General features: G+C 43.5%; 1 protein-coding gene across 1 annotated transcript in view; it reads left to right on the plus strand.

Moving 5' to 3' along the window:
- nhsl2 (NHS-like 2) overlaps nucleotides 1-23,948 on the plus strand; it is a 212,234-nt gene extending 188,286 nt beyond the window's left edge. Inside the window, 7 exon segments of the mRNA XM_030075541.1 lie at nucleotides 10,605-10,781; nucleotides 13,371-14,484; nucleotides 15,556-16,720; nucleotides 18,137-18,446; nucleotides 21,012-21,147; nucleotides 22,940-23,135; nucleotides 23,137-23,948. Of these exon segments, the coding sequence (XP_029931401.1) occupies nucleotides 10,605-10,781; nucleotides 13,371-14,484; nucleotides 15,556-16,720; nucleotides 18,137-18,446; nucleotides 21,012-21,147; nucleotides 22,940-23,135; nucleotides 23,137-23,289 (3,251 nt within the window). The 3' untranslated portion in view covers nucleotides 23,290-23,948.

A 23,948-nucleotide genomic window follows, 5' to 3' on the forward strand; every position in this document is an offset into this window, starting at 1 on the left:
AGTAAAAAAAAAAAAAAGCATGCAAAATTGCACTAAAAACATCCGCGAAACTGCGAGGCCGAGAAAGGTGAACCGCGTTATAGCGAGGGACAACTGTATACCCCATGTGTCGCCAGATGTTTCATTAAATTCGACGTGTTACCTCCCTTGCATGATGTTGCTTTAAGGCGTCTGTTGCATGTCGCAGAGTCTGCATCCTCCTTAGACGTGAAATGAAGCCTAACCTTGGAACGTTTTGCCTTCCGCATCTTTATTGATCCTCTCACTATCAGCTCTGATCAACAAGTGTGCGGAGTAGCGGCACTGACGTCACGTTCAACAACTGCAAGTTGACGCCGGGACACCAGCAGCCGGCACCGAAATGAGGCCCCGAAATTTTCGTTCTTATTCGGTCTTGTTAGTACCGTTTACGTCGGAACCGTTGCCCTATTGGCACCGCGTTTCGGTACCCAACCCTACAACTGAGTACCACCTCGCTGTGGGTGGAGTCGTCATAGCAAGGCGGCCACACCGCCAAGCACAGAAAAGTCTCCACCTCTTCATTTGACCACGGTACCGGTTTGCTCGCCATTTTCCGACTTTGCCAACTTCAGCAATGATCAATGCGCACGGTCGCTGTTAATGTTTTTTTTTTTTGTTTTTTTAAATGGCGGGTTTAGTTTTCGTGAAGGAGTCGCTCTTACGTGTCGTCGCTCTCTGTCCAATCAGTGGCCTGCACGGCGTTTACATCACATTTTCGGCTCGACTCAGCTCGCTTGGAACCCCGGCTCGAGTAGGTACTAAAACCCTAACTGGTACTAGGGACTACCACCTAATGGAAAACCTTACAAACCGAGTAGAGTTGAGTAGAGTCGAGCCGAGTAGGTGCTAGTGGAGAAGCACCATAATTTGGGGTGGGTTTGATAGGACGACTGACATCGTTTAGGCTCAGCACTGCATGACCTTTTGTCCAGAGGAATTTTAGTCTGTAACCGTCGACCCTTTGGAAATCAAAAAATGAACTGAGAGATTCCAGACTAATTTGTATTTGCGAACTGGAGTCCCTTAAAGGAAGAATGAGTAGGATTTTCCTAAAAAAACCAAACCAAAACAAAAAAGCAGTATATAGACTCCTACAAAAATTCTCCATCATGACTTGTGAGCCACTGGCAGTGTGTGTCGGTGTGTGTTTGTGTGTATGTTGGTGTGTGTGTCTGCAGAGACCCTGCCCTCGGCCTGGGTTTTCTTGTTTTGCCGAGCTCGAGACTCTTCTGGGGTGTGTCGCTCCCGGCCAATCACAGCGCAGCACGGTGCCAGATCGACAGCACCACATCCAATAGGAAGCTACGAAAATCACAGACATGGAAAAAAAAAGTGAATCTGGCGAGGCAAAACACCGAGCGGACAAAGCTCGTGTCACAGCGAGAGCGAATCTCGGGGAGCGCTGAGGGAGAGGAGGAGGATGGACAAGCAGGTGCCGGCGGGCCCAGTGTTTTTCCTAGGATAGCAAAGGAATGCCTTACATTCCATCACTGTCCAGTGAAATGAAAACTAACTTAACCAGCGAGGAGGGTCCATCTTTGAATGTTGTGTCTACAAACCACAACCTACAAATCCTCCTCAGTCTGCCTTTGAGCCAGGCACACACTGCACGGTTCGAGTCCGGTTTTGACCCCCTTTTTTAAGACTCGAGTCAGGCCGTCTGCTTCATCGGCCTTCATTTGCAGTGCAGCATAAAGGGAGGGAGCAAGGGGCGATCGTGGCCCAATCAGCTGATCCCAGACTCCAGTCGGATGAATTTCTCACGTGGCTGAAATTTTGGTTGGGCGTTTTTTTTTTTTCACCACGCCAAACAGCGCCTGAAAGCACCGTGTGGCTTTTAGGGTTGCGTCCTGTTTGATCTGCACCGTGGTTTTTATCGTAGGTCTAGTCCTCTTTGATTACATGAGGGATGGATTAAACCCGACAAAACCCAGATATCCTGCGCTAATTTGTGACCCCGCTTGTGGATCTGAGTCTGCACAGGACAGGGAGACGGGCAGATTGTGCACGAAGACAGGCGAGACAACAGGTAGGCAGCTCGTTAGGTAGGCCTGATAGACGGACAGCTTGTGACATCGCGCAGACAGACGGTCAAACAGCTTGTGAATGCAGTCATCACACAGACAGACAGCCTGTGAATGGAAGTCTGCTGTATATAGTGGAGAGAGAGGCAGACGGCGAGTGTGAGCGGTGAGTCAGCAGACACACACACACACACACACACACACACAGACGGACAGACACTCAGCCCGCAGACGTCGCTCTAATCCGCTCACTTACCTGGAACGTCTCAGCCATGCCAGGAATCTGACATGGGCGGGGCTTTGTTGAACTGCGACAAATCCCATTGGCTCTGCTTCGTGCCACTTGTCACAGGATGAATCCGTCCCGGTGGTAGCGCTTGAATCCGTTTCAAAAAAAAAAAAAAAACGTAATTGGATTCGGCCCAGCAAACATTTTTGGCGCTGAATGGATGTTTGACGAGGTGCCGCGAGTGTCACTCCAAAATAAAAGTCCACACAAACCCCGGTCGTCTGAGCCGTCCCTACCTGGAGCGTTTGACTAATCAGTTTTCTGATATCAGTTCAAGACAGTTTCAAAGGCTGTTTGAATGCGAGATAACGTGTGATCCTCGATTCATCGCTGTAGTGGTCAGACGTCAGGATCCCTGCAGACACTGGAGATCTAGAGAAATATTCATCGGGGGGCTAAAAGGTGGCATGGAAATTTTAATAAATAGATGTATAGTTTGAATACAGACCCACCAGTTTGACACAGCACTGATTATTCTAATTTCTTCAAAGTTACACTGCAAAAACTCAAAATCGTACCAAGAATATTTGTCTTATTTCAAGTCAAAATGTCTTATTTCTAGTCAAAATATCTCGTTACACTTAAGAAGTAACTTGTTTTTAGACAATTTGCACTTGTTTCAATTGAGTTTTCACTTGTTCCACTGGCAAATTCTGCCAATGAAACAAGCAAATTTTCACTTATTTCAAACAAAATTGTCTAAAAACAAGTTACTTCTGAGTTGATCATGTCTTATTTTAAGTGTAATGAGATATTTTGACTAGAAATAAGACATTTTGACTTGAAATAAGACAAATATTCTTGGTAAGATTTTGAGTTTTTGCAGTGAAAAAAGTAAAAATGGCCTTTTTCTGGTAGTATCAGTGGTTTTCTTTCCATCACTGGTGAAATTGCTCTGAAAAATACCACATTCACTTCCACCTGGACAGCGGATTTTCAGTTTTGTCAATTTCCAACCAGCGACAGCTTTTATTTATTTATTTCCGTCTATTAGATTGGCCAAACTGGGGTGGCAAGGCCTATTTTTAGGGTAGATCCACCCCTGGATATAAATCCTCCGTGAATCCTCACTGTTCATGTTAAGTGCCGCTCCCTTATTCTGACAACGAACCTAAATGGTCGACCAGGCGATGAATGTGCGAAAAGTGTAAAGAAACAGCTCTGGGGATTTTAAATTTTATTTTATGATTTTATGAGCACATTTTCTCTCTGCACTTGCTCGAAACCTTATTGCGAGTTACAGGTTCGGGCTCTGTTACCTGCTTCAAACTGACAATGGAATGTCATTTTATTTTAAGAGCATCGTAACTCTGTAGTTTAGCTGAAAGTGGATGGTGTGGCAGGACATAAAGTTCAAAAGTGGCTGGTGGTGTAAAATCAATCAGAAATCATGCAGGGGGGAAAAAAAGCAGTTTTATTAATTGGGATAAATGCCTGATTAATGCTGTAAGTCATTTCCAAGAAGCAAAAGTAATGGGATTTTGATAGAAGAGGTTGATATTTCAGGTTCAGGTTCAGGTTACTTTATTCGTACCCGTAGGTAGATTTGTCCTGCAGTGAGTTGTCCAAACACACATACACATCCAAACATAGCATCAAACAAACATAATAACCAGAAACCATGGTAATAAAGTGCTACATAGATCAAGGCTCCACCAATAAACACTCGAGATTTATAGAATCAGGTGAAAAGGTGCTGTTGTCCTCTAATGTGATTGAGAGCTTGGCCTTTTAAAACAAGCATTTGGGGTCAATGGGGATTGAACCTGTGACCTCTGTGTTATTTAACAAGCTCTTCCACCATAACACCCCTCGGCTGCACCAAAAAAAGCCTTAAAAAATAAAAAAAAAGTAAGCAGGTAGGGAGGCACGTGAAGCCGAACGCTGCTCATAGCTCCAAGGCTGTTTATTATTTATGGGCACGAGAGCAACACAAGAGAGAGGACGAAGCAAAATTAAATAAAATCTAAGTAAGTCTCATGATCTTTATTGTTAGTGTTGTAATTGTCTTAATGTTTTTACTGTGTTTATTGCTTTTATTTTTCATTGTTGTTTACTATTGCTGCTGGTGTCGATGGGAGGCAAGACCTAAGATTTTTGCTCTTTCTTATTTGTAATATAATTAAGATGCAATAAAAGTGAATCTGAATCTGAATCTGATCGGGACAGCATTGTGTATGCACTGGAATAAAAAAAAATGACAATTGATTCAAGAAAATATATGGACTCAAGTTGATTTGCACTTGAAACAAGCGGGATTATCTCATCAAATTGACAGATTATGCATTTGTCACCTTGTTTAAAGAGGCGGCTTTTAGGACTGACTTGAGTTTTTGATGTTGTGGATAAACTGTAAAGTGAATCCCTGTAGCTGTTTCCGTCCTGCTGCTCTCAGCTGTCAAACTCAGCTCCTACATTTGGAAAGAAAACTTCTTATTCACTTTTAGTCACTTTTTTTATTTATTTTTTTGCTCCGAAGTTGGCTTTTCAGAGCAATCTTAAGAACTTTGATAAATACAGATCGAGACTGATTGCCCCTGTAAGTCTCGGTAAACACAGATCCGCCTTGTGGCGTCTCTCCGACCTGTCTGTCCGCTCGCCTCTTTATCTGTCCTGTTTCCTTCGATCATTCATTCCCCCGGCTGATTCACAGAGAGCCTTTCACTGGCTGGTTCCTTCTGCACATGAATAAATGAGCGTGTTTGGGCTGAGGCGTCCACAAGACACGATGACTCAGCCGCCACACACACACACACACACACACGCCAGCTGACGACGACGACTTCCTGTCTCACCGCCGTACGTTCGTACGCGTCCTGCCGGTCTGTCGGCGCCGGAGAGAAGTCGATTAAGGACACGCTCAGGATGCTTTTAAACGACTTAGGCAGTGGTTAGAGAGCCATTTTCTTGAATCCCAGTGAGCCTTTTTCTGCCTTGTTTCTGTATACAGTGGTCCCTCGTTTATCGCGAGAGTTACGTTCTAAAAATAACCCGCAATAGGCGAAATCCGCGAAGTAGTCCGCTTTATTTTTTTACAATTATTCTAGATGTTTTAAGGCTGTAAAACCCCTCACTACACACTTTATACACTTTTCTCAGACAGGCATTGACATTTTCTCACTTTTCTCTCTTGTTTAAACTCTCAAAGTTCAAACCTTCGTAGAAAAATAAGTCCAGTAAAAAAAAAAAAAAAAAAAAAAAAACATGCAAAATTGCGCTAAAAAAAATCCGCGAAACTGCGAGGCCGCGAAAGGTGAACTGCGTTATAGCGAGGGACAACTGTAAAACGTGCACAAGAACAAGCAAAATTAAATAAAATCTAAGTAAGTCTCATGATCGGGACAGCATTGTGTATGCACTAGAATAAAAAAAAATGACACTTGATTCAGGAAGATTATGGACTCAAGTTGTTTTTTTTATCTTGCTCGAAGAAAAACAGGATTTTAACCCTGAAGATGAGACTAAATAAATGACTAAATGAGATTTTTTTGCAGAGTATACACATACACAAGATATAAAATCAGCCTCCCCTGTTCCCGCTGTCCTCTGTCTTCTGTGTTGTGTTGCTCATAAATAATGAGCAGTATTTGAGCCATATATGACATGAAATGGGTCGGTAAGGAGTGCACGCTTTCTTATGCACGCTTTGCATCTCAGAGCAAAAACCAGACGCCGGTAGCATGTATTCTCTTTAGTATCTTTTCAAATAATGCTCATTTTTCATGCTTCAGCTGTGATCGTTAAGAGTCATGGGAAATGACAGCTAAACATGAATGTTGTGTGTTTTGAGGCTGTAAAACATTTGTTTCCACTGAAAAAAAAGCTTGTAAACTCCTTTGAAATGGCATTATGAGAATTTGTGTGAATGCGTTTAAAACATTCATGGACTCGGGCTTTAAGGGGAATGCACATCAACAGAGTGCGCGCCGCGATAACACTCAGCATTTAGCAGATAACGCCGTGTTTTCCTCGGAGCCTTTATCTGGGAAAAATTCGGTCGGGAACGGCGTCTTTGAGCTTAATTGGCTGGTGCGTCGCCGCCATTAGTTTGTCTCTCTGTCGCCGCCGCGGATCGCTCCAAAACATTTGTGATTCCGTGTTGTGTGATGCTCGGATGTTTAATTCATACGCAGAAACGGCAACAGGGACACGACGGGAAACAAAACGGGGAGCGAGCGGCGTCGAGTCGTCTGCGAGACCCAGAGGAGGAACAAAGAGGAGAGACTGGGACAGACAGACAGGAGGGGTTGACATGACTGACACGACAGGCAGACAGGCAGGTAGACAGACAGGTGGCGAATACACACAGAACAGTGGTTTTCTAAATGGGTCCTTTAGGCTCCTGTAGGGCGGGTTCTCAGCAGAATGTGGAATAATTTAATTTTGCTTTAAGTGAAGGAGAAAGGCGTACACAAAAGACATCGATCCAGCATCGCCGATGTGACGTTTAAATATATCAGTTTAATAATTTACAAAAGGAGAAGGAAGCGCTGCAGGGCTCCAGCGGCTCATTTTTCCCCCCCATGGTTGTCTGCTTCGCCTGTAGATCAATACCAAGCAAGACTTCCAGGAGTTTGTCTCTTAATTCATTTTAATCATTACAAATACAGTTTTCTTGCCATTAAAAAAATGTGAATTTTCTGGTAATTTTTTGTTATTTTTTTAAACAAATTTTTTTCATTTTCAGGTAATTTTATTTTTATTTTAAATTTTTTAAATTTTTTTTGTGTGTTATTTTTCAGGTTTTCTTTTTTCTTTTTTTTTTTTTTTTTTACTTTTTTTGCTATTTTTTCTGAAAAAAAAATCATGTGAATTTGCTCAGATTTCAATGGGTTAAACGTTTGTGAAAGGCGTCTGAGAAATCACAAATGGATATCTGACGTCAATCCAGCAACAATGATCTGACCTTTAATTATATAATGTGAATCATTTCTTAAAGTTAAGAAAGGTAATTTTCTGGTAATATTTTTTTTTTTTACTCTATTTTTGCTAATTTTCGGATCATTTTGTTTTGATTCTTTGGTTTCTCTCTTCATTTCTTGCCATTCCTCCCATGTTTGCCAAAGAAATCCAGTGAATTTGCTCTCGTTTCAAGGCGTTAGTTCACTGAACTTCACTACGACACACTAATGCGACACAAGGGATTATTGCAACACTGTTTTAATCTCACCACTTTGAATTTATGACACCTGGATGGTTTTATACCAAACTGCCCCTTCAGATCAGAGTCCAGGTGGGGGTCCGGGGCTTTAGGACGGTCGACTTGGGCGTCTGAAAACCTCCTGGTTAGGGAAACAGAAGAAAACACCAAGACAGGCTGACGCTTCCAAGGAGAACAGGACAAAACGACTATTTTTTCCTTTCACTGTCACTTCGGTTTACAGTCTGCAACTACAAGTGCTTATTGACTCTGACAGCACAATGTTTGATTCATGCACAAACAAAAGGACGGGAGCTGAGTCCTTACTGAGCGGCATCAATAGCAATAAATACTGAATATATATAGTTATATATATATATTTATTTTGCTGCTTCGATACGCACCCAGACACAATCCTGGTTGTTTTCCTGCTGGTTTGCATTCGCCTCTGTGCTTTCAGTCGATTCAGCTTCATTTGATTCATTTGTTGTTGGACTACCATCGATTGTGTGTGTGTGTGTGTGAGTGTTTGTGTGTGTTTTCTGTCTCTCTGGCTCACCAGAGCTTCCCTGAGCAATGGTGTTTCATTGCAGGAGACAGATTTTTACCGGCACACTGGATGTGATGTGGCGGTGTAAAACAAGGCCGAGCGCTGCCATAGAAACCGGGGGTTGCCATGTCGGCTGGGGTTATCAAGTATTTACCTGGTGTGGCGGCTGTTTTGTTGAGTTACAGTCGGCCTGAGACGACACCAGGAGGGTAACAGCGAGGACAGCCGAGCAGTGTCTCTCTCTCTGCAGTGGAAGGAAAGGTTGATCCACTCGCTGCAGAAAAATGTAAAACACAAACATGATGAAAATGTTCGCCGTGAGATCTGCAGTGTGAGTGTCTCCCGAGCGGATCGGTTTTATGGATATTGCTCTTTAAACAGATGCAAAACCTGCAGCACATCCAGACGTTCGGTTGTTATATTCCTGCTGATATCTTGTCAGTGCCTACATTGCAATAAAAAAAAAACTACATCTTAACAAGTTTATCTTCAGTGTTTAAATCTTGTTTTTCTTCAAACAAGGTGCCAGTGGGATGAGGAAACGCATCCAACTTAACTGTGCACCGCCTTCAGCCAAGAAAGGAAAAGAGCACAAAGACAGAAATATGCTAATACTTCAGCTTCACTCATGCACTGCAAACAAGTCATTTAGCTCTAATTTTCAGTTTTAAAATCTTGTTTTTCTTCCAGCGAGGTGAAAAAATCTGCCAGCTGGATGAGATAATCCCGCTCGTTTCCAACACTAATCAACTTGTATCCAGAATTTTATTGAATCGAGTGTCATTTTCTTGATCCTAGTGGGCTGATCTGCCTTCTTCTGCCTTGTTTCAACACGTTTATGCTTCTGAAAAATACTGAAAAAAAAAAATCAGTTTTGCAAATTCCAGCAGTGTCCCTACATGTCATCTGTTTTGGCTCCTGTGCACCTGCATAAACACCACAGAAGCTGCTCATTTTCATTCTGTAATGATATTAAACTGAGAAAAGCAAGTGAAGCTGCAGTATAACCACCAAGAGTTTGGTATTTTTACTTGATGGATGAAGAAAAACCCTCAAACAAGTGAAACTGCATTAGAAACAAGTGGGATTATCTCATCCTACTGGCGGATTTTTTTACTTTATTTGAAGGAAAACAAGCTTTAAACACTGAAGATGAGACTAAATCACTTGTTAACATGGAGATTTCTTTTTTATTTATTTCTTTTTTTTTTTTTTTGCAATGTAGGCAACTTTGCATGGCGGCAGCTCCAAATAGCAGCGAGGGCGTAAGACTTTGAAACGTTTCTAGAAATCCTGTGATGTGACATCAGTGAGAACTCACCCGGCTCGCTCATGTTTACCAAGTAAGCCGTCGTAGTTTTTACGCCAAATGACACCAAAGAGACGAGCGAGGCAGAAGATCTGACACGGGGGGAGTCCAGCTCCTCTTTGGATCTCACTTTCCTGCGGGCGGAGATTTCCCACCAGTCACCGAAAAACAAAAATATGAAAATTAGGACAAATCTATGGAGTGTCGATTAGTTGGAATGGGAAGGGAACAGGTGTATTTGAATATGGAAATCTTGGAAACGTTGCCTAGTGAAGCTCTTAACCTGAAAAAGCCGCTCTCTCTTGGTGAGTTTAACTTCATTATCTTTAAACACACTCGATAAGTAACTGTCAGTGTTTTTTTATTTTATCTGTTTAGACTTGTCCCTCCATCTGCTTACACTCCTGCTGGTGGTTTATTAGTTTGTGAATTTAGTGAATTGTGACACTGTGCTTAACCAGCATGAAAACAGTTTTTATGTTATTTTATTTTATTTTTTTTTGACAAAGTGATCTGAAGTACAACAGCACGAAACGCCCAGTGACACTCATCTGCTTTGGATTTTTTAACCCTGGAACAGCAAGAATTATGGATTTAATACATTAAACAGGCGGAATTTATGGAAAATCAGGAAAATCTAAGTCACGGAAATTTGAAAAGTCTGTTACGGGACACAGAAAGTCAGGATTCTTTAAGAAATTCTTGGAACAAATGTCGCTAAATTTGGTTGAACTGCCACTGGACTCTGGACTTTGGAGGATTCTTTGTCCTGCAAATTTATTTTTGAATTGTGATGTTGCACTTTCCGTAACTTAACCAAGACTCAGATTGTGTTTTTTTTAAGTCTTAAAACTGCAAAAGCCGACAGTCTGAGAGAGTAATGATGAGCACTATGCTGTGGAAATGGAAAATATGTCTTGAAATACTCTTTCTCAATAAAACCTCAATAAAAACTCAAAGTTTTTTGTTTTGTTTTTTTTGTTGCACGTTATTTGATTGCAAATTTTTTGTTCGTCAGGCTGCAGATGTCTCGGCCCGGTCTCTCACAAATCAGATGTCTCACCTCAGCCAGACGTACCTGGTTAATAAATTAAAAGAGAAAATCATGTTTTGACTTCAAGACAGCTCCGTACTATATTGGCTTGTCAGTGACGTGATAAGATTTGGTGTGTATTGGATTTCTGAGTAAAATTAGTTTCTCTTTCCTCTCTCTTGTCCTGCTTTCCCTCCCTCCTCCTCCTCCTCCTCCTCCTTCTGTCTTTCTCTCTCAGGTGAAGGAGGCAAATTCCTGGGCGTCGACCTCCTCCAGTGCTCCCCGTCCCCCTCCCCCTCTCCGGGGGACCCCTTCCCCCAGCAGCCCCGCTCGCTGGAGCCCGTCAGCGACACGCCCCACCAGAACCTCCCCCTGAGGAAGACCCACTCTGACCTCGACGCAACCCTAACTGCAGGTGTGTGTGTGTGTGTGTGTGTGTGTGTGTTTGTATGTGTGTGTGTGAGACAATTAGAAGAACAGCTCTTCCCCTCCTCCGATGTTTCCTCAGTTCCCACTTTGCGGATCGTGTTACTGCCGACATAACTGTGCACCGCCTTCAGCCACGAAAGGAAAAGAGCACAAAGAAAGAAATATGCTAATACTTTAGCTTCATTTATGCACTGCAAACAAGTCATTTAGCTCTAATTTTCAGTTTTAAAAAATCTTGTTTTTCCTCCAACAAGGTAAAAAAAAAAAGGATCTGCAAGTGAGATAAGGTAATGCTGCACGGTTTCACTTATTTCAGGAATTTTTCATTTATCAAGTAAAAATACCAGACACTTGGTGGTTATACTGCAGCTTCACTTGCTTTTCTCAGTTTATTATCATTACAAAATGAAAATGAACAGCTTCTGTTGTGTTTATTCGGGTGCCTGGGAGACAAAATAGACGACACGTAGGGAGGAGGCAGTCCTGCACGCTGCTGGAATTTGTAAAATGTCCTGTTTTTATTCACGAAACAACATTTACCACACAAATGATCAGCTGCTTTATCACCAGCTGTTCCATCCAGCGATATTTGCACGCTGAATGATGTGTTGTTGTGTCCTAGTTTGTAATTGTTTGCTTGGCCATGCAGTTCCTTTGTGAATAAAATTGGGAGCTTTTGCAAGTTTGCCTGTTGGGCGCACTTAGGCGGCAATTTGACAGTATTGCTTTAGGCATGATGAGCATTTGTAATCAGTTTTAGCATTTTATGGATGAAATGGTTAATCAGTTAATCGAAAAAAATAACCAACAGGTTAATCAGCAGTGAAAATGTTTGGTAGTTGCTGCCTTAAGAATAAGTGTAACTCTAACCCTGTATGTTGAAATAAAGCCCACTAGTCGGCTTTTTTAATTCAAGAAAATACTGAAAACAAGTTGCTTAGCATTGGAAACAAACCAGAAAATCTCATCCCATTAAGAGATTTTCTTCCCCACTTGATTTTAACACTGAATATGAGCCTAAATGACTTGTTGAGATGGATATTTTTTGCAGTGTGTGTAACCGGGCTTTGGCTCGGTGCATGGAGACGTCACCGCTTGGTTAGAATAACCCGGTTACCTCTGATTAAGAAGCCTGGCTCCCAGCCATATTAAACATCTTAACTCCTTTCACTGCTGCTTTTCACCATCTGCACAAACTCAGACTCGCGCGGCGTTACGGGCATGTTTTGAATTTATCAAAAAGCATCACAGAGATTAATGTTGGGATAATCATTTCTTTCCCCTGTGTAAGGAGTAACCTACTTTTGCTCAGCCAGCGAAGGAGGGTGTAGCTGGCAGTCGAACCTTTTCATGTCTAATTGGTTTATTCATGGCAACAGAGATGCTCAATGGCAGGGTATCAAAGGTCCATGTAAACAGCTTACCCTGAATAAAACCTTGGCCAATAGCCGGCTAACTCGGTGCTTGTAAACTTAGCCAGTGACGGACAGACACAAAGAGAGAGAGAGAGCGAGCTTGTTGTTTATTTCGTCTGCATGACATTTTATCAAGCATAATGAGTAATGACCCTGTCCAAACATCTTGCAACTCTCCTCTGGGTCCTGACCCATCAGTGGTCAAATGCAGAGCAAAGTGCAAAGCAGAGTTTCCAGTGTTAATAAGTGTTGATTTTTCATCGACAATTATTTTGAGTCGAGTGTTGGTTGGAGGGTTGGTCGTCCTCTCATATTGGTTATATTGCTCTGGAATATGTGTTAAAAATCATGTAAAATGTTCAGCTAGCTCAAGTTCATGCTGACATTTGAAAAACACATATTTACACTCTCAGGGACCATGATCAAAAAGGTACAGCACATGATAGGGATGCACCAATACTGAAAGTTATATGGAAATATTACTTTCACTGAACAGTGAAGCTTCAACCATCAGTTTAAGATCACTGGACAATTTTTCCCCCCACCATTTGAGAAATACAGGCTTCTGTGGTCATAGAAATCCTTGAAAATTATGAAATATCCCTAATGTTTTGGCATATCATGGACATTTTTAATAACAATGATCATCTTCACAACTGGAAGCTCAGGAAAGGAGAACATTTATTTTCAAGAAAATTCTGGAATGGAGATTTTGTACGGTTTGATGAGGAAAAGTCATCGAAAAGTTTGGGAATTTATTTGGCAAATGAGTTTAGTTTTTGTGTGCCGTTTGCTTTTATTTCTAACATGTTACTCCATTTTAGTCCAGTATTGGCACTGTTCTTAGCACCTGGTTCAACCATCAAGACTTCAAGAACGGGCAAAATTAGAGCTCATGTGAGCACATGGCGGCTAATATCATATTGTAGTAAGCTGTTGTAGAAAGTTTAAGCAACACTATGAATGTCAAGCTGCTTCGAGGATTGAGACATTATAATGAATAGAACTGAGTTTGTTTGAACATCACATAGTCGTTGTGTGTTGTGTAGGTAGCAACAGGTAGGAGTTGTGCAGCATTTGATCCTTCTTCTCAGAGATGCACCACACTTTGTACCGTCTATTAATTTTGTGCGATTGATTTGTGTTCCTCCCCTCCACAGATCACAGTTTGGAGGCTCCCGCCCCGGAGCAGCGTCTCCTAAGAACCATGGATCACTCTGGGCTGCTGTGCTCCAACACACCCTCCCCTTCCTGGAACGGACCTAAAGGCTCCACCTTTTCTCCCGGAGCATGGAACGAAGCGTACAGCTACAGTGTAAACAAGGGCCCGGCAGTACCGCCCAAACAGCACAGCATCATGGGTAACACAGGTGCAGGAACAGGGGTGGGCTTGGCGAGTTCAGAATCACATTCCAGTTCCTTCACATCGGTATCGGACACGTCTGTAGGGAGAGGAGGGAACAGTATGATAGGGGTTTCCGCGGCAACAATGATAATTGGGAGACGAAACGAGACAGAAGGAGCGGCGGCGGATGGAGGAAGAGGAGGAGGAGGGGGAGGGGGAGTGGGTGAAGCGGTGAGAGGGAGGGAGAGATCAGCACGTTCAATTGCCGCAGCGAACGCCTTCAAGTTCCGGGAGCGCTCCCTTTCCACACCAACTGATTCCGGTTCTTTCTGCTCGGCAGATAATATCTGTGGTGGTATGAGCCAAACAGTCGCTGCCTCTACAGGCAACGGGAACGTCATGGCGACAACAGACCATCATCAACAGCATCACAACTTCCTGGGTATGGGTGAGAACTACGCACTCATGTACCCCAGTGGTAGCTCAGAGGACAGCGCCAGCACCACTGACACAATCTCCGTCACGGCTTCAGACTACAGTGCTGACGGCCGCTTGCGCCTGCGTTCCCGTTCCATCTCGCTTAAGAAATCTAAACGCAAACCACCTCCTCCGGTCAGGAGCGTGTCTCTCATGAAAAACCTCGGGGAAGCCGAGGGGCAAGTCCACCATGACAGAGGTCTTTACCGGGACGGACGGCCGAAGAGCCTGCACATCCCCAGAGATCACTTCCCAGACTTTCAGCCAGATTTCCTCCTGCCCAGCTCGTCCTGCTCTCCCAAGCCTGGCATCGGTGAGGGGGACCTGGGTCACAGAGGCAGCGATGGGCCCCCGAGCCTGGAGGTCCAGGGACCAGAGAGGGAGGAGGAGTCAGAGCTGACATTCCCAGCTCATTGGCAACTAGGGGAATGGAAGAACAATGACCCCTACAGGTATGACACTGAAATAACACGATGTGATGAGGTAACTTTTTGGGCTGTGACAGAAAATGATAGAATCTAAACAAAGTCCCATGGGGAAGAGAAGGACAGCAACTCCCCAGAACAAACTTCCAACACTCTTGTTTTCAGATTATATTTATCGATTGGTGAACACTAAGACTTTGACAAAGGCACTTGCTGCATTGAGCTTGTTTCTTACAGTACCAACAAATAAGTTTCATCTGAAGACGAGAGTGTTGCAGTTTGTTGAGGTGCTGACCTTCCCTTCCCCATGGGACATCCTTTCTAACACGATTTGATTGTTTGGGGCTCAAAGAAAGTTTTCAGACCTGACACATTTAGTTTGACTGAATCAAAGTCTGATACATTTGTCTCCTGACTTTGGTTTGTTTGGGCTGGTTTGAACAAGTCATTTGAACTTCAGTGCGGACCAGATTCAGAATCAGAAATTCTTTATTGATCCCCGAGGGTAAATTGGATCCAGACCCAAATCCAGAGGTGGTGGCACGGCACCAATCTAACTGAGGCAAGGTTCAGCTCAGGTGTGAAATTAATGTTATACAAATAAAGGAAGAACAGATAAGATTTTCATTAACCATATTCATGAGGTTCTTTTTGCAATTTCATATGCTTCATTAGCTTCATAGTCACAACAGGACTAATTTATTCAACCATTCATTGAATCACTATATATTTAGGTCTGACCAGGAGGGCAAGTCATTCTCTGACTAATTTAATGATCAAATCATTGACCATGTGAAGTCAGACAAGATGCTCACAATAAAACTTTCTTCCCCTGATGAGAAAAAAACAGTGTAGCTCGCAATTAATTCTTTTTTGACAAGTCAATTTTGTGCCACACAATTGTCATAATGTTCCCACCCCATAATTTTTTTGGGTTTCATATGTGTGTATGAAAGCCATTCATATCTAAACAAAATTGCATAATTGTAACAACTTGAGAGCTGATTTGTACCAAATCTCAAGCGAACTTCTTCTTCTTCTTCTTCTTCTTCTTCTTCTTCTTCTTCTTCTTCTTCTTCTTCTTCTTCTTCCTCCCAGGTCCCTATCAGGCTCCAGTACAGCAACAGGTACCACAGTGATAGAGTGCATGAAAGTGAGAGGCAGCTCAGAGTCGCTGCTGGACTCCCCCTCCACCTCCAGAGCCACCTCGCCCTCACAGCTCTCCATGGAAACCGATACGAAGGCCTCTTCACCCTTCAAACCCCCAGGACTCATGTCCCCATCAAGTGGCTATTCCAGTCAATCAGAGACTCCCACACCAACCATTCCACCCAATCAAGTAGCAGGTGCGGGAACAGTGGGGACCACAGGGACGTTGGGGTGCAAGATGCGTCCTAAGATTCCAGAGAGGAAATCATCGCTACCTTCACCCAAGGACCCTGCGGCAAGGTCGAGGCTGTCCTTTGAGATGCCTGTGAACGCACATCTGGAACTGTCGTCAATCAAGCCGAAGCAGAAGGCGAGCAGGCGGCACTCTGACACCTCGACGGCAGCAAAACCTGGGAAAATCAGCCCCAGCTCTTCGCAGGCATTGCCTGTTGTGACACAGAACGAGCTCAAGACCATCCGCCTGCGCTCTGTTTCCCGTGGTGACCTGGAGGATTGCCCTGATGGGGCGTCGGACACCATCGAAGAAGAACAGCAGAGCCGGGACCTAGGCGAGGACCCCAGCCCGCCCCCCACTGCCCCAAAACCCAAACCGCCTGTGGCTGTCAAGCCCCCCTTGCCCAAACGTCCTATAAACCTCCTTCTAAAGTCTCCCTCCCCTTCCTCCACCTCTCCCCTTGCCCTTGACTCGCCCCCTGCCTCACCCGTGGACCGTCCTGTGCCCTTGGGCAACATCTATAAAGTCATGAAGAAACCCAAACCCAAAAAACCTCCACCACAGGCTCCCACAAGCCCCTCGGTGCCCCAGGACCCAAACTCCTCCACCTTGCAAAATGCCTACGATCTGCCCTTCCTCCCTCACTCCCAGTCCCTCTTTGACCTTCCTCCACTTCCAGACCCCCAGCCTCTTCTGGAAGACCCAGGGATGGAGCCTGAATTTGACCCTGATTCAGAGATCCGTCTTGGGGAAGGAGGCTCCCTCCCCTCCCCCTGCAGCAACCAGGAGGCCCCGGAGCTTCAGGACAAGAGCAAGACGCTCCCCTCAAGGATGACAATCTCCTGTCTGGCTGAGCTGTCGGACAAAAAGAAACCCAAGGTGAGCTTGACATCACAGAGAAAATGCTCAATACTGGAACACAGAAATGTGTATTTACTTGTCAGTGTACTGGGCTCTAACTGCTGGTTGTAATTTTGACAATCGGGTATCGCACTGTGGCACTTATTGTGTTAAATAGCTCATCTAAATGGAGACAAAAAAATCCACTACCCCTGAGCTAAATGGCCACTTAATGATTCTTAAATGAGGAAATTTAAATTGTTGGAATGATATTTGCTATATTTTGTGGCCTGACACTTTCTAAAAAATAGATGTACAAAAAAAAGAGTTGTGGGCAAATCAAAAATGGATGAATCCTGTAATTTCAACAATGTGTTAAAATGTGTTAGTAAGATTTAAGTCTATAACGTAATCAGGGAACTTAAATTTGATTTGATTTGATTGATTTTGGAAAAATGCTCTATATTTGCTGCTCAAAATATATCTCTCCTTGTGACAGCATCAACATACCCTGATGGTCAAAAGTGAGCTTTGCATGTATACCTGCAGATGTTTTGTCAAAGTAACTAATACATTTATGCTTTAGTTATTGAAGTTAGTGTGTTAGTTAGTGAAGCAGACAAATGTGTTGGAAGTGGTTTCTCCATTGGCCTTTCACTTCCTCCACCATCGGCCAGGAGCTGCCAGAACCTGTGAAAGCTTTAGTTTTGTATGTTCATTGAAGAACAGTGCCTTCTTCTTGTTTTGTGCTATAAAGCAACACAGTAGATTTCCTGACAAATAAGGATACATCAAGCTGCATGCCAGGACAAATATTGTAGTTTTAAACCAGGTGTTTTAGGCAAAGTTGAAAATGGCCCTGAGGTCTGCAAATTTATTTACAGCAGGCCCAAATACTTATCCTAACCTGAACCTGAGAAAACAGAAACCTAATCATAACCATCTCTAGCCAGTTTAACTTTGTTGCTCTTAAACTGTGGATCTCGTCGTCTCCACACCTGCAGCTCGATGATATTGGACAAACTCCATCTTGTTGCAAAAAAAAAAATGTAAAATGTTGTATAAAAGCTGGCAAAGCCTGGCGCTCCTCTCAGCAATAGTTCTTTTACCAGTAAATATAATGTCTCAAAATTAAATGCTTGACAAGTATTTTAACACAAGAAATCTGGTGCTGATCCAGCATCACTGATCTGACATTAAAGAAGTCATTTAACAGCTATAAATATAGTTTTCTTTAGTCTGTCTCTGTATTTTTTTTTCTTTTTTTTTTTTTTTTGCCAGTTGCCATTTTCCTCATGCTTTTGAAAGAAATCAAGTGAATTTCCTCAGGTTTCCAGATGTTCATGTGACCATGATTTATTGATGATTAAAGGTTCATGTGGCCTCGCACCTTTAACCTGCCCTGGTCACGCCACATTTGGCACGCTGTTGAAACACCTTCTGGTTCCTGTTCAGGTTCCACCTCCAGTCCCCAAGAAGCCCAACGTGCTGCTCCTCCCCTCGTCGGTTCACTCCTCCACCAACGGCAGCGCAGACCGACAGACGCCGCAGACAGACAGTCCCGTGGGTCTGCGCTCTCCCGTGGGAACGTTCCCGCCGGAAGACATTCCCGGTGCTCCAAGTGCTCCGGAAAGTCTTGAGAGAGAGGAGAACCACTTGGGAACGGACGAGGAGAGTTCAAAAGATTCGTCGCTCCAGTCGTCGCTCCAGGACTCCTCCCTCACCGAGCTGGAGGGGAAGATGGCCAGCACTGGGATCGGGGCAGGTGAGGGCTGGACAGAGTACTACAAACTGCTGCTCCAGTAGAAGTACTGTTCCTCTGCTGGTATCTAACTGCAGTAGAAGTAGAAGTACTGTTCCTCTGCTGGTATCTGACTGCAGTAGAAGTAGAAGTACTGTTCCTCTGCTGGTATCTGACTGCAGTAGAAGTAGAAGTACTGTTCCTCTGCTGGTATCTGACTGCAGTAGAAGTAGAAGTACTGTTCCTCTGCTGGTATCTTGACTGCAGTGGAAGTAGAAGTACTGTTCCTCTGCTGGTATCTGACTGCAGTAGAAGTAGAAGTACTGTTCCTCTGCTGGTATCTGACTGCAGTAGAAGTAGAAGTACTGTTCCTCTGTTGGTATCTGACTGCAGTAGAAGTACTGTTCCTCTGCTGGTATCTGACTGCAGTAGAAGTAGAAGTACTGTTCCTCTGCTGGTATCTGACTGCTGTAGAAGTAGAAGTACTGTTCCTCTGCTGGTATGTGACTGCAGTAGAAGTAGAAGTACTGTTCCTCTGCTGGTATGTGACTGCAGTAGAAGTAGAAGTACTGTTCCTCTGCTGGTATCTGTCTGCAGTAGAAGTAGAAGTACTGTTCCTCTGCTGGTATGTGACTGCAGTAGAAGTACTGTTCCTCTGCTGGTATCTGACTGCAGTAGAAGTACTGTTCCTCTGCTGGTATGTGACTGCAGTAGAAGTACTGTTCCTCTGCTGGTATGTGACTGCAGTAGAAGTAGAAGTACTGTTCCTCTGCTGGTATGTGACTGCAGTAGAAGTAGAAGTAGTGCAGTAAAAATCTCCTGCAGTAAAAGTCCAAAGTGTCTCATGTCAAATGTCCTGGCAGTAAAAGTGACTGAGCTCCTTTTTCCAAACAGTAACTGTGTGAGCTGGGATCTTTTCCATGCAGTTAGAAAAGGAGGAGAGAACACGCTGCACACCACGTGCTTTTAAAGGGACATTACGCTAAAACTGAAGTGAGGACCCTGTAGACTCAACCGACACATGTGGAGTCAGCACATGATATGACAGCTGAGTCTACATGGTTCTCATAATCCACACTTATTCCACATTTTTTGCCCGTTGAGTCTAAATGCAATGCTGATTCAGTTTTTCATCATGCAGCTTTTATTTTGAAATTTGAAAATGACAAAAAAAGCCCGCAAAGCAGAAGCAGGTTCCTCTTCTCATCTTTGCAGAGCAAGCTTTTATTGTGAAAGGTTCCGCAATCTGTCATTGATCATTTGTTCTCTGTAATGGATCTGATTTAAAATGCAGCGAAGGACAAAACTCAAGCAAAAATCTACTGAAGTCAAAGTAAATAAAAGTAAAATTACTGACTACCAGGAAAAGTCAATAAATTTCACACTACAGTTTACAGGACCTGCAAACGTTAGAATTAGAATTAGAATTAAATGAAGGTTTTGTAAAATTCAAGGAAAATCTGACTAAAGCAGTATCAGCTCTGTTAAAGACTGACAGGGCAATTAGAGTTTGACTTAGTCTGATTAAGAAAGTTGAAAACAGATTATTTTACTTGCATGAGTAGATACTGTTCACTTTTTTTATGAAGCAAAATACAGACTGTATTGTTTCAGGCATAAGAAATGAAAAAAAAAATAAAAACGGTGTGTGAACCCTGATGAAGCAAATGAGCAAATGTAATTTCCATTACTGTGATTTACAACTTATTTGACACAATCTGAGCTGATCTGAGCTGACTGGAGGTTGAAAACAAACGCTCATGCCCATTTTCACAAACTATTTGACGTGGGGCTGGTGTTGAACTTCTCATTTCTCTTTTTCATTTTATATGTTTGCCTTTAATGGCAGCTTGTCGGAGCCGCTGCATTTGATTATCGTCCCTCTGTCGCTGCTCTGATGCAGACCTTCATCAGCCTGCCATGACAGATTTCTCAGGTTTTGCAGTGTGTCGTTTATTTTCAGTGTGAGAATGCATCATCCCAACTCGGTGTAGCATCATTGACAAAATCCTTCAGGCTGATTTTTTTTCCAGTGTACTGCTTGTCCTGTAGTAATTAGCGTTGGTGACACACATTAGAGTAACATTACAGCAAAGCCAATTAACAGACACTGACAGATGCAGTGTAGTACGACAAGGCAATTACTGTGTGCAAAGCAGAATATCTAATTTGAATTCAATTTAGGTGAAATAATAGTAAAATCAATCTAAAAAATTATATAGTAATAAAACAAATAAAAAGAATAATTAAAGCAATAATAAAGTAAAATATAAATAATCAAATTTAGAATATAATAAGAAAATAATAAAAACAAAAATAATAAAATTAAGTCAACTTCATAATTGATTAAAAAATAATAAAATTCATTTAAAATAACAAGATGAAACCATTAAATAAAATATAAATAAAAAGTATAATATGCCATAATATAATAATAAAAAAGATAAAAGAAAAAATATAATATAAAAAGTAAAGTCAGAAAAATAAACATAATAAAAAATTACAATAATTAAAATTCAGAATTAATTAAAAAGAAATAAAAATCAGATAAAATAAAAAAATATTTTTATTTATGTCTGTGTGTTTCAGACGAGGCGGCGGAGGAGAGCAGCTCGGCGTCCAATGAGAGGACGGTTCTCCACATCGCCGAGGAAACGGATGACGACTTGCTGGCCCACACGCCGACCACACACACCACCGAGGACCTGTTCACGATCATACACAGGTTGGAGCATGACCACACACACACACACACACACACAAATGCAGTGCAGTGTTCCAGACATACACAGAGGCTTTTTACAACCCAGATCAGTTTCATTAAAGTGAGTCCATGTCCTCAATAGACTCAATAGAAAAAAATGCAGTTTCATCCGTTATGATACTTACAAAAAAAAAAAAAAAAAAAGAAAGAAAAAAAAAAGAAAAACTTGCTCTGGCAGCACAAACGGTGTGAGCCCGACGCGACGCTCGCCTGTTGGCTTTTCGTGAAGAAAGATGTATTGTCTGGGTGAAAAGGTATGAGGCGCACGGAGCGTAAGGTTCCCTAGCAACGGCTGCATGTACAGTGACAGGCGCCTCTTATTTCGTCCTGTTTCCATAATCTCTCACACACACACACACACACACACACACACACACGCAGACGCACACACCGTGAATTACAAGAAAAGCTAGTCTCCAAGCAACAAGTGCTCATGATTTTACCTTGCTCGTTGCTGAAAATAGCATGAAAGGGAAAGAGAAGAAAGGGTGAGGAGGGGAAAAGGAAGAACAGGAGTCAATGTTTTCATCTCGCAGAAGAAAAGACAAGACGACAGAGGCCCCTTTTTTTTGTAGCGACACGTTTTAGTTTTTTGCTTTATTTTTCTTTCTAAAAAAAAAAAGAAAGAAAGAAAGAAAGAAAGAAAGAAAGAAAAGAAGCAGACAGTTTAAATGTGACTCACCTGGCTTGAGGAGTAAATGTGACATTTGAAGAGAAGCTCTTAAAACAAATGTTGTGTTTTTCGTCTCCTCTGCCTCCCATTCACATCGTTTTCTTTTCTTCTTTCTTTGTTTCGTCTGTTCTTTTCTTTTCTTCTCTTCTCTTTTCCTCTCCTCTCGTCCTCATCTCACTTCTCCTCTCTTTTTAATTCTTGTTCTCTTAATTTCTTCTCTGCTCCTCCCATCTTTATTTCTGTTCTCCTTTCCTCTCTTCTCTTCTTTTCTCTCTTCGTCTCTTTTCTTCTCTCCTCTTCTTTTCCTCTTTTCTCTTCTCTCCTCTTTTCCTCTTCTCCTCTTTCATCTTTTTAATTTCTTCACTTCTTCTGTTCTCTTCTCTCCTCTCCTTCTCTTCTTTTGTCTCCTCTTCTTTCCTCTGCTCTTCTCTGCTCTCCTCTCTTCTCTTGTCTTCTCTTCCTTTTTCTTCTCTCTTCTCTTCTCCTCTCTCCTGTTCTTCTCTTCTTTTCTATTTTCTCCTTTCCTCTCCTCCTCTCCTCTCTTGCCCTCATCTCTTCTCCTCTTCTCTCCATTTCCTCTCATCCTCTCCCCTCCTCTTCTCTGTTCTTCTCCCTCTTCTCCTTTCTCCTCTTCTTTTCTTTTTCTCCTCTCCTCTCCTTCTCCTTCTCCTCTCCCCTCTTGTCCTCATCTCTTCTCTCTTCTTTCTCTCCTCTCCTCCTTCTCTTCTCCTCTCTTCTCTTTTCTTCTCTCTTCTCTCCTTCTCCTCTCCCCTCTTGTCTTGTTTTCTATTCTCTTCTCCTATTCTCTCTTCTTTTCTCTTTTCTACTTTCCTCCTCCTCTCCTCTCTCCTCCTCTCCTCTCCTCTCCTCCTCTCTTCTCCTCTTTCCTCTTGTTAATTTCTTTTCTTCTCCTCTCTTCTCTCCTCTTCTCTTTTCTTCTCTCCTCTTCTCTCCTTCTCCTATCCCCTCTTGTCCTCATCTCTTCTCTTCTTGTCTCCTCTCCTCTTCTCCTCTCCCCTCCTCCTCTCCTTTCCTCTCCTCTCCCCTCCTCCTCTCCTCTCCTCCGTCCTCCTCTCTCAGGTCCAAGCGGAAAGTCCTGGGTCGCAAGGAGCCGTCGGACTCCTTCGGCAGCCGTCAGAGTCTGGTGTCTCCGGTGAAGCACAGCGCGAGCGGCGGCGACCTGCGGGCGCTGACGCTGGGCGGCGGCCAGCGCTCCAGCTCCCGCAACGAGAACTTCATGGCCCTGCTGCAGAAGAAAGGCAGCAAGTCTTCCAGCGGGGGGGGCCCGGGTCTCCGCCATGGAGCTCCTCAAAAGCACAAACCCTCTGGCGCGCCGCGTCACCGAGTTCTCCTCCGCGACCGCCGCGGCGACCGCGGAGGGAGGAGATGCGGCGGCGGCGGCCGGGAACGGCAAACCCAACGAGCAGTGAGCGGAACGGAGCGTTTGACGGAAAAAAACGATCCGTTTTTGTTGTCGACAAAAGCCACCGACCATCCAACCGATTAATCAAAAGCCACCCAACCCGCGGGGGACCGGGGCGTCCGTCCAACCGGATCGCTCCAACCTCTGATTGACAGCTTGCACCGTCCAATCGTATCGGACCACACCTCCGGATTAAAATGGTCCCTCTGTCTTTTCCTGTTGGAGCGCCGTCGTTCCCCGTCAATCTGGTCCCATATCACAGTCCTGGCTGTGTTTTCTGATGGAAACGTGTGGAGGTTTTGTTCAGTGTGGAGGCAAAAAAGGAAAAAAAAAAAAAAAGATGGATGGATGGATGGGATGTACAAATGCCGGGAATATGAGGATCCACAACGCACGGGAGGTCTTTATTTCCTGGCTCCTTCCTGGAACCCGCCCTCGCCGAAACATCGACAAGTCAAACACACAAAAAAAAAAAAAACGCACACGGAATAAACGAAGGGCGACGGGAGCGTTTTCGAACGAGTCCGACTGGTGCGGCTACGGCGGAAAAAAAAACAAACAAAAAAAACGCCACCCGAACCCGCGGACCGGACGACAGCTGTGTCTTTTCTCTCCGTGGTTCAAACGAAAAACCACAGCAGGCGCCGACCATCAAAAGACGAGGAA

Source organism: Myripristis murdjan, chromosome 18, assembly GCF_902150065.1.
Source record: "Myripristis murdjan chromosome 18, fMyrMur1.1, whole genome shotgun sequence".
Classification (NCBI taxonomy): Eukaryota; Metazoa; Chordata; class Actinopteri; order Holocentriformes; family Holocentridae; genus Myripristis; species Myripristis murdjan.